General features: G+C 43.7%; 1 protein-coding gene across 1 annotated transcript in view; it reads right to left on the reverse strand.

Moving 5' to 3' along the window:
* Positions 1 to 7,871: 7,871 nt before the first annotated feature.
* The window catches only part of DMTN (dematin actin binding protein), a 30,510-nt gene continuing 23,263 nt past the window's right edge, over positions 7,872 to 15,118 (reverse strand). Inside the window, 6 exon segments of the mRNA XM_073654052.1 lie at positions 7,872 to 8,968; positions 10,884 to 10,964; positions 12,678 to 12,790; positions 12,793 to 12,837; positions 13,608 to 13,656; positions 13,755 to 13,792. Coding sequence (XP_073510153.1) covers positions 8,855 to 8,968; positions 10,884 to 10,964; positions 12,678 to 12,790; positions 12,793 to 12,837; positions 13,608 to 13,656; positions 13,755 to 13,792 — 440 coding nt within the window. The 3' untranslated portion in view covers positions 7,872 to 8,854.

Genomic DNA, 15,118 nt, shown 5'->3' on the forward strand with positions numbered 1-15,118 from the left:
CCACTCCATCCATCTGGACCATCGAGCGCTGCACGGCACTCATCCGTGAACAAAACAGTTTTGAAATCAGTCTTCATGTAATGTTTGGCCCACTGGAGCCGTTTCTGCTTGTGTGAAGTGGATAGAGGAGGTCGACAGGATGGCGTATGCACAGCTGCAAACCTCTGAAGGACCCTGCATCTTGTTGTTCGGGGGACGTTGGAGGCACAAGCAGCTTCAAAAACTTGTCTGCTGCTATGACAAGGCTTTTTTGCCGCTGCTCTTTCAACCTGACGTAATTGCCTGTAGGAAAGAGTCCTCAATTTGCCCTTATCAGCACGCACACGTGTATACTGTGAATCAGCTACATACTTCTTGATTGCCAAGACACTTCATCCTGATCATCGCACAATGTTGATTGTAGTCATGCCTTGACCTAAACACTCCACAATTTGTTGCTTCTCAGCAGCCGACACATCCTTTTTCTTTCCCATTTTGGCAGAAAATGTAGGCTGCTTAATAATGTGAGAGAGCCTTCTTAAGTAGTCTTGCCTTTCATTGGACACAGCTGCCAAACTAATTAGCACAGGTGTCTGCAATTGCTTACAGTGATATAAAGAGCCCTGACACACATCACCATCAATGAGTTTAACTGACAAACAAACAAATTCTTCCCTTATCACTCCCAAACACTTTTTGCATAATAATTTGGAACACAGTGTACATGTGCTTTTCCACAAAACACCAGTGGTTCACGTAGTGAATCTTACAGTTCTAACTTGCCAACCGTGGTCTGTATGGAGTTGTTCAATAAAGGGCCCAAAATTAAGATAACATAGATGGGTGAGGTCTCTATGAATAGGAATTCCTAAGTATTTGATACCCTGTGAGGGCCAGGCAAAGGGAAAGTTGGACTGGATGGAATCCTATATGGATTTGGGGAGGGAGACATCGAGGGCCTCAGACTTCGCTGCATTGATTTTAAAATTTGACCATGTAACAAAGTGATCTATTTTAGCCATAACAGCATGGATGGATATATGTGATTGAGTGATATATACTAGGACATCATCAGCAAATAGAGAGCACTTGTACTCGGTGCCTCCCACCTCAATCCACCTAATATTGGGGTTATGGCGAATTGATGAGAGCAGGTGCTCCGTCACTAGGATGTATAAGAGAGGGGACAGAGGACATCCCTGCCTTGTCCCATTGGTGATTGTGAAAGGTGATGAAAATGTTCTGACGCACCCCCTGGGCCTTGGGACACCCGGAGCCGGACCCTTTTTGGTGGATGCTGGTGGTTGTAGTCTTCGTGGCGGCGACCCGGTTCCGTGGCTCAGGGTGGTCAAACCAGTGGCGGAACTATTTATGTGGTTTTCATGTTTAAATGTCCGACTACGCCACCCGTGGATTGCGGTCAGAGTGAACCGCCGCTACAGGGCAGACCGCTAAGGCTGGTGTTGTGGGTGCAGCAGAGCGTAGCATAACTCCCCACGGGAGGAGTATAGCCTCAGGGCAGTGTATGCGGAGGATGGGGGTGATGGTGCAGGGCAGCAGCAGTAACGACACGGAGTCAGTGATGCAGTTCAGGGCCTTTACTCACAGTTCTTATTATCCAGACCACGTCTGCAGGTAACGGCTGCCCACGTCGTACTGTGCTCACCAGGTGAGGGGCTCAGACAACTCCCAGATAACTTTGGAGCGCTTCACAGGACCCCCTTTGTGTGTCCTTTGTCTGGCCTTTCTTACCAACACTTCTGTCCGGCTGCCTCGGGCCTCCTCTTGGTAAACTTGACGCCAGTTTCCCTGACCCTATGTAGTGCCTTCCTAGCGGGTGTAGCGAGGGGCTGCGCCACATAAAATGTCAGAGCCTCCGGTTTCTAGCTGAGGGTCGTTTCCTGCCTCCACTAGTTCGGGGACCGGTCTCCCCCTTTGGCCTGACCCCTCCACGCAGGTGGATTCGGGCGTGCGGTGGCGACTCGCCCGTCCGCACCCCTGGGATCCCTTCATTCCTCGTTCCTGGAGCCTTCTCCACTCCTCTTCCTTCCTTCTCCCTCTTGCAGGCCTGGGCCTCTGTTACTAGGCCCGCCTCCGGAGCAGAGCTCATGCAGAGCCCCTGCTCCCTGCCACTTCTGCTCAGACTTCTCTGCACTGAACTAAGATGGTGCCCACCTTTTATACTCCCTTCTCAATGCACCCAGGAACTGCTTCCTCCCTGCTCCTGCACTACAGGGTTCCCCTTCCTCAGTGTTCCCTCCCCCCACTCCAGCCAGGGACAGGGACTGTCGTGCCCATCTCAGGGGCATATTGGTCGCCCTGCCCCACGGCAATGTGGTGTAATGCATGCAGGTGTCGGGTCCTGATCCACACTCCATCCTTACCTGAGAGTGAGATATCACACCTCTGGGTGAGGTGCAATACGTCTGTAGCAACCGAGCCCTCAGAGTGCTACAGTTCCATTTATCTTCAGCCTAGGTGACGTATTGTGATACAGGGCCGTGATTTTGGCTATAAAAGGGTCCCCTAGACCCCTACCCCAAGCTTTTTAAGAGAATCATATATGGCGTGCCAGGAGACTCTATGGAATGCTTTCTCAGCATCCAACGAGAGTATCTACTTACAAATTTTTAACTGCATCTAGCCCAGGAAATACTTTGTGCCTAGTAGCAGTGTCTGCTAGTCAGCGGATTATCCCGGCTGTTAAGCAAGCTACACCACCTGTAGTTTGGACACTTAATTTTTTCAAAGGAAATGCTTCGGGACCACAGGATACTCAGTGAAGAGCATCAGGAGGCACCCCAAGGCATAGGGGCTGGGACTGGCAGTAGGATGCCTTGCGGTGGACAGCCGAGCTCGATCCTTATAAAAGCTTTTTAACTGCAGCAGCTTTAGTGGACGCTACTGGAGCTGGAATTACGCGGCTGCTGGCATGAGACTTGCCCTCCAATAGATCCTTGTAAATGGATTTAAAGTGTATTCATTCAAATTAGAGAGACAATTTAAATTAAAAAGCTTAGAGCTGCCTCCACCACAGGGGGGCTCGCTCGACCCACCAGCGGACAGGCACCAGTATTGGGAGAGGGGGGCTGGCCGTCAGGGTTCACCGCGGCTCTGGCACAAACCCGGCGACATGGAGGTGGCACGGGCAGGAGCGGACTGAACGTGTCGGCTTCTCACTTTTTGGATTTTAGAAGGGCATGACATGCCTATATCTGTGCCTCCCCCTCCTTTTACTCCTCCACCTCTTTTATTTTCGCATGACTATATGTACTTGTCACTTTTCCATGTGTTAGTTGTGTCTTCTGAGCAGTTTGTCAGCTTTTGGACACCTTTGAAGGTGTTTTCTATGTGTTTCTATGTGTTTTTGTTTGCCTGCCATTGGTTTTAACGGTGTTCGAAGGTGTTCGACGAACAGTTCGACGAACAGTTCGGCGAACACACGGGTGTTCGACGAACCGAACCGAACTCGAACACTACGGGGGTGGCTCAACACTATATATGACCCATTGACGAAGCTTGGTGCGAGACACGAGCCGGGTGCGGTTCTCCTCATAATCTGGTGAAATTTCCCCTTTTCTTTTGCCACTGTGCTTATACTCCCCATTGTATGGTTTCTTCATTTTATGGCACCTTACTCTAACTACAGTCTCTATGCATGATTAGTCTTTTCCTTGATATTCCCTCTGCATTGGTATCCGTCTGTAATATTTGGACTATATATTGTATGGTATACGTCTATATTTATTTGAACACTTATTATATTACATTTATACATTGATCTAATTTGGAAATTGATATCATGCTGACTATTTTTTCTCATCAGCTATGATTGTCTTGTGTCATACTTGTACTCTTTTAATAAAAAATGTTTTATTTTAACATAGATAAAAAATATTATCTATTCTTTTGTGCCTTGCACTTTTTTCTATCAGCTTTATTCATATATGTTTAGTAAATTGTCTATAAAACCTTTACTTGTTATCCCAGTGCATGTCCTTGTTTTTTATATTTTTGTGCATGTATGTCATTTTTCGATTTTAGAAAATATCTAAAGTGATTTTTACTCAAATTGTGGCATAGTAATTGCACCAAATGTTCCTTCTCTCTGACTTTGGTTGTGTTATAATGCTAATTGGGTGCATCCCACACTATAAATAGGTTGATTTAAGGAATGTTGATGGGATCATCCACCACTCTTGTCTTCTGTGGATGTGCAGGCCTTTTTGAGTCCCCAAGCTCATCAGTGCTCTCTTTTTTTTTTCTTCTAGAATGTTCCAATCTTTCGATTTGGCCACTCCTCACATTTCTGCTCTCTCTGATGGATTTCTTTTTTTTTCAGGCTAATGATTTTCTGTTTCACTTCCACTGAGAGCTCCTTTGACCACATATTGTGGGTTCACAGCAACAGCTTCCAAGTGCAAATGCCACACCTGGAATCAGCTCCAGACCTTTTACCTGCTTAATTGATGATGGATTAACGAGGGAATAGCCCATGCAGCCCATTAAAGAGGTTTTGAGATAAATACTTTTGGTTCCTTGAAAAAGAGGCAGCTACAGATTCAAGAGCTGTAATTCCTAAACCCTTACTCCAATAAGGATATGAATGCCCTCAAATTAAAGCTGTGGGTCTGCACTTTAAGCCCATATTGATTATATAATAATCTTCAATATGTTTTGGTAAATAACTAAAACGTAAAAAATTTTGACACTGTCCAAATATTTTTGGACCTAATTATGTAGTTACAGTGAAATTAGTGTTTTATCAGCAGGAGATTATCACTGCAGGACTAGGTGTTGTGTGCAAGCATTACAGTTAATCTGTGTAACCACACTCCCACCACTGATTGGCAGCTTGCTGACATTGTACACAGTAATCTGCCAATCAGAAGTGTGGGCGGGGTTATACACAGCTCGACATTTAGGTCTGCAGCAGAAAAAACAAGGATTCTATCAAAACTGCACAAAGCAGTCCAGTAAGTGATACATCGCTGGAATCAGGGTCTCAGCCCCAGCGTCATGCTGCTCTGAGATTACATAGCAAAACCTAGTGACAGATTTACTATAACTACAGGGAAACTAACTTCAATAGATGGCACTAGAGTGAAAGCTTTTTCTTTTAGTGGAGAACTCATTTGCATACCTTTTACCCATGAAGCATTGTCTATCAGACTCCACACTTCAGCACTATCTCCTTAACATGAACTAGCATCGGTTACAGCTGTCTAATGTCATATACCCCATCTGTCTTTCCACGCAATGTACCTGTAATATGGCCTATGCACAAAATAAAGGATAACCTCCCGATTGCTGGCGGTCCTTCCACTGAGACCCTCACCAGTCCCGAGAACAGGGCTTTATAGAGCCCTATCTGAATGGAGTGGAGGTCAAGCATGCACACCACCACTCCATTCATTCTTAAAGGGGTTGTCTTGTCTAAAACGACAAGTCTGCAGTCAGTCTATATAACTGCAGACATGTGAATCCTCACATCGCACGCTACGCTCTGTAAGGATTCTCCATTGTCAGCATCGGTAACTGCAGTCATGTGACCGTGAGTATGTGATATGCATATGCCCGGCCACAATCCGAGTAGCGGACTTGCTCAATGCAAATGTATTGAGGGAGGCCAAAAATCGCCTAGTTGAAATGTGGCCGGGAGTACGCATACTCACGATCACAGGACCGCCGTTTCTGCTGTTGACATCGGAGAAGTGTGGAATAGAGCCAAAAAAAAAAAAGGGAGACACAGAATGATAATGTTAAGCTTTCTAACAAGTCTCTTACCTCACTTCAGAGCTGGATTCACATCTATGCTGCTCAGTACTGCTGTGTAATTTCCTGTAGGCTGCTGCTGCTGCTTTTATCTGTGTGCTGAGTATGGGAAATAGTCATGGCTGAAAGCGTTGGGGCTAGTGATGAGCGAGTATGCCTCATTCACCCTTTTGGCAACCACGCTCGGGTGCTTGCCGAGTATTTTGGCGTGCTCGGCGTTTCATTCATTGTCATCGCGCCTGCAAGTGTCACAGCTGTTAGACAGCTGTGACACATGCAGACATAGCCTGGCGAACAGGCTAACAGCCGTGACACTTGCAGGTGCGGCGACAATGAATGAAACGCCGAGCACGCCAAAATACTCGGCGAGCACCCAAACGTGCTCTCTGAAAGGGTTAATGAGGCGTAGTCGCTCATCACTAGTTGGCGCTCTTGAAATTGTCCAAGAAAATGAAGTATTTCTCCCAGAATATTACTGCAAGTATGCATGTTTTGTTATACACATGTTTATTTCCTATGTGTGTATTGGAACAACACAAAAAAAAACAGCAAAAAAAGGCAAATTGGACATTTGTTCACACAAAACCTCCAAAATGGGCTGTACAAAGTTGTTGGCATCTTTTCAAAATTGTGGGTAAACAACTTTGTTTCAAGTTTGTGCTGCTCGTTCAAACTCACCTGTGGCAAGTAACAGGTGTGGACAATATGAAAATCACTCCTGAAACCAGATAAAAAGGGGAGAAGTTGACTCAATCTTTGCATTGTGTGTCTGTGTGTGCCAAATATCAACAATGTCAAGGTTACAAGTCCATCTCCAGAGATCTTGATGTTCCTTTGTTCACGGTGTGCAACATAATAAGTAGTTTACAACCCATGGCACTGTAGCTAAGCTCCCTGGATGTGGACAGCAGAGAAAAATTGATGAATGGTTGCAACGCAGGATAGTCCAGATAGTGGAGAAGCAGTCCCAATCAAGTGGCAAATAAATTTAAGCTGTCCTGCAGACTCAGGGTGCATCAGTGTCAGTGCGGACTATCCGTCAACATTTGCATGTAATGAATCGCTATGGCAGGAGACTCAGGAGGACCCCACGGCTGATACAGAGACGTAAAAAAACTAGACTGCAGTTTGCAAAATGGACGTGAGTAAGCCAATATCCTTCTGGAAAAGCGTCCTGTGGACAGTTGAGACCAAGATGGAGCATTTTTGTAAAGCACATCGTTCTACTGTTTACTGAAAACGGAATGAGGCCTACAAAGAAAAGAACACAGTACCTACAGTCAAATATGGTGGAGGTTTAATGATGTTTTGGGGTTGGTTTGCTGCCTCTTGCACTGGCTGCCTTGATTGTGTGCAAAGAATCTTGTAATCTGAAGCTTACCAAAGGATTTTGGGTGGCAATGTAGTGTCAGAAAGCTGGGTTTGTGTCCTAGGTCATAGGTCTTCCAGCAGGACAATGACCCAAAAATTACTTCAGAAAGCAACTAGAAATGGATGGAAACAAAGCGCTGGAGAGTTCTGAAGTGGCAGCAATGAGTCCTGATGTAAATCTCATTGATCACCTGTGGAGAGATCTTAAAATTGTTGTTGGGAGAAGACGCCTTCACATATGAGAGACCTGGAGCAGTTTGCAGAAGAAGAGAAGAGTGGCCCAAAATTCCAGTTGAGAGGTGTAAGAAGCTTGTTGATGGTTATAGGAAGCGATTGATTGCAGTTATTTATTCCAAAGGATGTGCAACCAAATATTAAGTTGAGGGTGCCAACGATTTTATCTGGCCCATTTTTGGGGTTTTGTGAGAAATTATGTCCAATTTGTCTTTTTTTTTTCTCTGTTTTTTTTCCAATACACACAAAGGGAATAAACATGTGTATAACAAAACATGTGTAATTGCAATAATTTACTGGGAGAAATAGCTAATTTTCTTGGAACAATTTCCAGGGTGCCGACACTTTCGGCCATGACTGTTTCTCCGATGACATCGCTTCCTGTTCTCAAGTTTAGCGTTCACCATCTACATCAATACCAGCCACTATTCAAAGATAGATCTTGTGGACGTGTAGACGGAGCTCTGACTCCGTACACCATTACCTAGACCTGTGTAATTATTCCCGAGCCAGAATATTCAGTAACCTTTAATAATTATAATAATATTAATTATACATCAGAAGCCAGAAATAATGAAAAGAAAAAGCTTTAACACCAGGAGTGGACACAGGACACATGTAGAAGGTAGTAGTCATGAGTGAAAGAAAAGGATCGGGTGTCACAAAAGAGTAGTGAAAAAGCTAATAGTCATGAGGACGAGTAGAGCAGTTTAGGAGATACGGAGTGACGGGGGTGAGACTACGTGTGACGTGGTATGGGATGGAACAAGAAGGTGAATGGTATGACACACAGATGACTGGGAAAGAGCGTGTACCAAAAAAGTCAGCATATCACAAACCACACACAGCAGAAGAGAGGGGTCAAAATCTGCCGTTTTTTTGGGGGCGATAAGTGTCAAGTCGTCCTGAAGAAGGAGACGGGAATGCGGTAAACTGAAAGCACTCACCCATATTACACACACACAGCGCTGGCAGCATATAATAACGGGGTAGTGGCACCTCCGCCCCCTACTCACTAATTCAATTGTAATTATAGGTTTGGGGTTTACTGAATGCTGTAATATGTGCAAAAAAGACCCTAAAAGCTATGTGCAATCTGATATGTCCATAATACAGGAGGGTTATCAGAATAGGTTCTGCTATCTGGTGTGTAAGAACTTGGCTATATTAGGATTGTGGTGTGAATACGTCATCTGCAGGAGACAACTGTACGTGTGATCATACAGAATAGTGGAATAGATCGGCATTGCATAATTAAGGGGTATCTAATGTATATATTCATTTTGATCCTATAGGAGTCTGAGGTGTCCTAAGTAATGGGGAGGGTGGTAGAGGGTTCTCGATTGACATGGGATGATTGACATGTTTAGGTGGGCTCTCTGGCCCCGTGAAGTCACTCATATCAGACATGCTGGTCACACTCTGTAGAGTCCATCTCCTCGGGTCACCCCATTTATCCCGCTTGTCACTAGCGGTGACGCAGCAGTCGTTGCTCCTAGAAGAGGAGCAGTTTCCGCTTGAGCTCATTTCTTCTCCACAATGGCATCCTTACAAACACATCCAATGTCATGGAGAAGAGCCGCTGAAAGTCCTCAGGGGAGAGATATCTCTGTGGAGAAGAACAAATAAAAAAAAGTGTATTAGCGTCCTATAGAAAAGGTCACATTATAGTATCCACGGCATATTCACCGATCAGCCATAACAACAAAAAAACACCGGCTTAATACTCTGTAGATTCCCCCCTCTTGCCACCAAAACAGCTCTTGACCTTTCAGGACATCAAGCCCTGATTCATCTTATTTTGTCTTCTGGAATTCGCTGATGTTTTTCTGCTCCAAATTGATTGAGGTTCATGAATTTGTCGCAAAATTAAAAATGCTTTTTATTTTTCTTTTTAACTGTTTTTTTGTGTGACTTTTTATCCCTAAAACTCGTAAATCCTATAAAATGTCATAAAAATGCACCAAACTGAAAATTTATCCTGAAACCTTACTCCAGGGAGGGGAGGAAATGGGAGTGAGATACGCCCCAAAATTGGGACATTTGGTAAAAGTCATGAATTTGTCTAAAACATCTGGATGAAAAAAGTTGTTCGGGAAAAAAAAAAGACTTAGAAAACTTAAAAAGTGTCGCAAAACGTATAGAGAATAAGGCGCAAATACAAACGGCACTAAAAGAAGAAGCAAATTACTCCAGAAAAGTGGGGAAACAGCAATATTGAATCAAAACCATGGACTCCACCAGACCAGTGGTATCTGGCACTAGATGTTATCGGCAGATCCTATCCATCTTGTACATTGCTCGGTTCGGCCTCCACGGGTCGGACTTATTTTTGCAGCACATCCCACAGATGATTGTGTAAAGTGACCCAGAGCAGTAGTCATGACCTCGCTGCTGCCCCGTTTCGCTCTGGCACTTCACAGGATAAGGCTGTCCCAGTCCCAGTGTGCTGTAGGATGTGGGGTGCCTCACACTCACTTGTAGGCCGCAGGCCTCCACTGCTTCCAGGCCTCCATCATCAGGGGCCACCAAGTTCATTTCAACCCACAGAAGTTTACTGGTCAGTTCAAGTTCATCAGATTGTAACATGTGGGATAGGGCACAACACCTCTGGTTCCTTCCTTCCTTAGCACGAGACATCCTTCAGCCCTATCATTCCTTCCTCCTGGACTATCCCTATGCCCACTGTCTCCATCAGCGCCAGGGATTTCCTATCCAGTTCCGCATTGCACTTCGGGATCTGTTACATTCCCTTCACACGGCTCCATGTCCTCCTTACCCTGTGCGCCAAGGGACATGATGCGCCCTTTAGCCCCCACACCGGGCCTTGAGCTCCTGACGTTGCCGGAGAGTCTTACGGGATTCTAGTACGGCCTCCCACTGCCTCGAATGATAGGTTGGCTCTGAACTTTACCTTGTTACTGTACTATCTGACAACCATCAAAAAGTGAGTCCCTTTTCTAACCTCCTCCCACTGTGGGCTAGTCCCAAACATTAACTGTATCTTATCCTATACCTTCAGCTGACTACAGTTACTATCCTATAGCAGTATGTACTAACCCTATTGTCCTTATCTTATGTCCTATCCTTAGTGCAACATGTCCTATACCGCTGCCATGTAGTATGCATATTATGCTTCACATCACTATATTAACAGTACTTATACTACCCCATGTCACAGTCTAGTTACAATGTATACTATATATATAAAACGCATGACATTATTCACATTACGCATTATTGACGCGATTGGTGTCCTCAAGGGTAGGAACACAGCACAGTCCACTACTCTTACAATTGATCGGACGGATATCTGGGGGATTGGAGACACTTCATCACTTCCGCTTGCCCATTTTTCCTGCTACCAACACATCAACTTCGAGAGCTGACTAGTCACTTGCCGCCTAAGTTATCCCACCCTTGTAGGTGCCATTATTTTAGGGTTATGGCTGATCGATGCGTTGTATTAGATTTACTCCAGAGGGAAAAAACTCTTTGTAGAGAGTAAGTCATTTTCTCCTTACCTCTAGCTGAGTCTTATCCACCCCGGGAGGAAGTTTCTGGCGCCCCCTATTTGTTACTATTAACATTTCATAAGGAAATATCTGAGAAAAAAAAAATTGGAAAAATAAAATGTTAGGCAGAAATACATTTCTCTAAGGCCAAGTTCAGACGTTGCAAATTTGTTGAGGATTTGCAGTGTAGATTCCGTGTACAATACAAATAAATGTTTTTTTTTCTCAAAATCACAGTCACATGTTGCGTAAAAAAATCAGCCCAAAAATTAAAACATGGCGTGGATTGCAAACGTGGATTTTCATTGCAGTTTTCACCCTATTCAATGGTCTGTAATGGAGTAGGGTGAAATCTGCAGCCAAATCCACAGCGAAATTCACAAGTAACACACGGGGATTCTGTCTGCAGAAATTTTTCACAACATATCAATCTAGCGTAAAGGTTCATGTAAGAATTTGATCAAATAAAAGGGAGTGTTCACACAGTGCCTTTTTTGCAGCCTTTTTTTCCATATGAAAAAAATGCTGAGTGCATTTTTGATGCATTCGATTGAATGGGTAAAAAAACACAAACCGCTGAAAAAAAATTCATATGCAGATTTTGAAACGGAAAAATCGAAAGTGATTTTCAAGAGAAATCTACACTTTTTTTAATAATAACCCTAACCCTTAGTAGTTTTTCCATGATTTTTTTTTTGTTGTTGCCATCTTTTGAGTTGACAGTGTCATGTTTTCACACAGAATCCGCATGAAAGGTCACTTCATGGGGAGGTTATCAAAAACTCATCTAAAAAAACCTCTCTGTATGAACATCAATGTGGATTTCCCAATAGGAAGGGAATTCAAAGACTATACGAAGTAGTTGATGTGTGCTTCAAATTAAAAATCACAGTATGGTTTATCATGATATTTCATGAGTTTGTAGCACATGGAGTTATTTTTAATTTTGGATTTTCCAAAGCTGACCGTGGAAATAAAGTAGTGACGTCACTTTTTTGATGCTGATTAGTCGTAGAATCCACTCCAAACAGGGCTATGTGCACACAACGTCTTTTTGCTGAGTTTTTGGTGCACGCAATGTGCACACAATGAGTTTTTCAAGCAGAAGAGGCTTCAAGAAACAGGAAGTTTTCTTTTCTGAAGTGACTTTTATATGTTGTTTTTGGTCGTTTCCTAATAGTTTTTCCTATGGTTTTGGTTGCCGGCGCTTTTTTTTTCAGGGTTTTTCCATAGTTTTTATAATATCATTTTTTTTCCTACCATGAAATAATGAAGAAACTGCTGCTTTTTTTTTTTTTTAAAAAAGCAAAATGCTCCAAAAAACGTCCAGTCATCTTTGGAGTTTTCCCATTAACTTGTATTGCAAAATTGAGCGTCTTCTCAGCGGAAAACACCAGAGGAATGGACATGTTACTTCTTTTAAGCGCTTGGTGTTTTTTGAAAACTGAAGTGGTTAAAAGACTCTTATGTTCATTCTTTTGAACAGTTTTGCCTGGTGGTTTCCGCAGTGGAATCTGCCTCAAAAAGGCGTTGTGTGCACATAGCCGCTGTCAAGTCAAAGGTTCTGTTCACACAGAGGCCTTTGACATGGTTTTGGTGCTGATTATGTGCCAAAATTCAGGCATCTGAATCTGGAATGTTTTTATGTGGATTTTGAAAGTGGATCCTCTTTAAAATCCACATCAAAAACCGCTTTACTTACCATTTTGAATACTCTTTGATGTGGATTTTGACGCAGATCTGCTTCAAAATCTACGTGAAAAACTCAGTGAGAACATATCCTAATTATTCTTCATTACATACCTTCTGCTCCAGCATGCTGGGGAGAGAGTTCCCCCGATCCATCCTGGTCCTCTGCCCCTCACCGTTCTGCAGGACATAGAAGACATTTCTGGATGTACTGGGTCCAGACGATGTGAATCCATCTTCCCTAACCCTTCCCTATCAATGCTTACCTGAAACCCTGAAAAACAGAGAAGTAATTATTTAGCCCAAAATATATTCATTATTATTATTAACAATATTACTAATAATTCAGGGTGTGACCTAAGTAAGACTCATCCCCTGCGGTAATCTCTAACATGTAAAGGGAAAGCCATGGAGGTAATGAAGAGTGTCTTCTGGCTCCAAAATCCATGTCCAACTAAGCGCCGATCCTTGTAGGGCACCTTGTGCTCTTAATTATAAATTTTCTTGTTTTTAGAGAAAACATTTTTTTATGTTCATATGCAAATACTACTAATCAGGGGAGGAACTTCACAAGAGCCATGTGCTTGGCTACAAGGTCTAATGTAGACCCCGAAGACCCAGTAAAAACGAATTATCACCTAACCACAGGTTAATGGTAATAGGTTGGTCGGTGGGGGTCCGACCTCTGGGCCTGCACTGATCAGCAGAACAGGGCACTTTTATTTTAGAATAGCGGGGCAGTGCACACGTTTGACCCCCGCTTCATTCAATCCCTATGGTGGTGCGAGTGCTGCCCTTTTTCCGGAAGCCCCCTAGAGAACTAATGGAGCGGAGCCGGGCATCCAACCTAATGCCTCATTTCGTAACGAGGATAAAAGTGTCCTATCAAGGAAAAAAATTCCGTTCTGCCGGGTCTCAAAAGTCAGACCACAAACGATCAGTGCTCTCTTGTTTTCACCGCACAGCCCCTTTAATTATGGTAAGGTACGATCCCATGAATGGTGGCCTTAGGAATACACAGATTGTGCAGCATTCACTCCTCACCTGTGCTCTCCCTCTGCCGGTCCGGGTGATGAAACTCTGCAGACTGCAGCTAAAGACGGAGAACATCATAGTTATTACATAACGCAGCGGCCATTGGTAACAATCAGTATAGGAGCATATTGAGCAAACAGTGGCGTAAACACCTACCCTCGATAAGCAGCTTCTTCCATATCCAGAATGAATGGCTGTGGAGACAGACCAACGACATGTCAGAAATAGCACAGTAGATACCGGTCCTTCAGCTTTATTTATTGGGATTGGAATCATGAAGAAAAGGACTGGCCAGCTATAGGGAATTCATGGATATCAGTCACCAAATAGCCTTAGCCCCTGAGAGTATCATAGGCCTCCTGTACCACATAGAACACCAGTATAAATGACGCACAGTAGGTAAGGAGCCATGTTAAGATGCCCCCCGTTGCCAGATGTGAGATATCGTCTTGACAAAGGGGGCTAAGTTCCCCAATATGCATTGTTTTTAAGGTTTTAGAGAAGCAATAAATTAGGAACCATACTTATTTTATTATTATTATTATTATTATTATTATCGACCTTCAGCTCGATCTTGAGCCTTGGCGACTTGATGGATGAACGATCTCTAGGAAGATCAATCTTGTGTAAGCCTAGATAGGTCCACCAGGGTCTTCTCCGCCATTATCTTCATTGTATCAAGCTATCGGGATGCTGGTCTTCTTCTTCACCTTGTTCCTTCTATTCTTCGAACATGATGTCCTTCTCCAGTGATTGCTCTCTTCGTATGATGTGTCCAAAGTAGGCAAGCTGTAGCTTGGTGATTCTTGCTTTGAGTGACATATCTGGCTTGATTTGTTTCAAAATTGTTTTGTTTGTTCTTCTTGCCATCCATGGTGTCGATAACATCCTTCTCCAGCACCACACTTTGAAGGCGTTGATTCTTCTTCTGTCTTGTTTCTTTATCATCCAGGTTTCGCATCCATATGTTACTACAGAAAAGACCAGATTATGTACTAGCCGTGTCGTCATCACCAGTGAAATGTTCCTCGATTTGAAGGCCTTGTCCGGTGACTTATTGTTGATTTGCCCATAGCTATTCTCCTATTGACTTCCAGGGTCGTCACTGCATCTTGAGTGATCATTGATCCAAGTATGTTGAAGTCATTTACAACTTCCAGTTTGTCGATGTCCATCTCAAATGTGTCCTGGTCGTACCTGACAGTAGTCAATATCTTTGTCTTCCTTGTGTTGAGTAGCAGTCCCTTGTTCGAGCTTTCCATCTTGACACTCCGTAATAAGTCCTTCATTCCATCTACGCTTGTTGCTTTCAATGGTGTATTGTCTGCGTATTTAAGATTGTTGATGATTCGTCCAGCAATTTTGATACATTCTTCTTTTTCGGCAAGTCCAGGCTTCCTGAAAATAGCTTCCGCATATAACTTGAAGAGAAATGGTGACAGGATGCAGCCTCACTCTACTTTGAACCATGCCGTGTTGTCATGTTCAGTTCGGACTGTTGCTTCTTGGTTGATGTATAG

This window comes from Phyllobates terribilis, unplaced genomic scaffold (genome assembly GCF_046119375.1).
Source record: "Phyllobates terribilis strain yellow unplaced genomic scaffold, ASM4611937v1 Scaffold_11__3_contigs__length_659146591, whole genome shotgun sequence".
Classification (NCBI taxonomy): Eukaryota; Metazoa; Chordata; class Amphibia; order Anura; family Dendrobatidae; genus Phyllobates; species Phyllobates terribilis.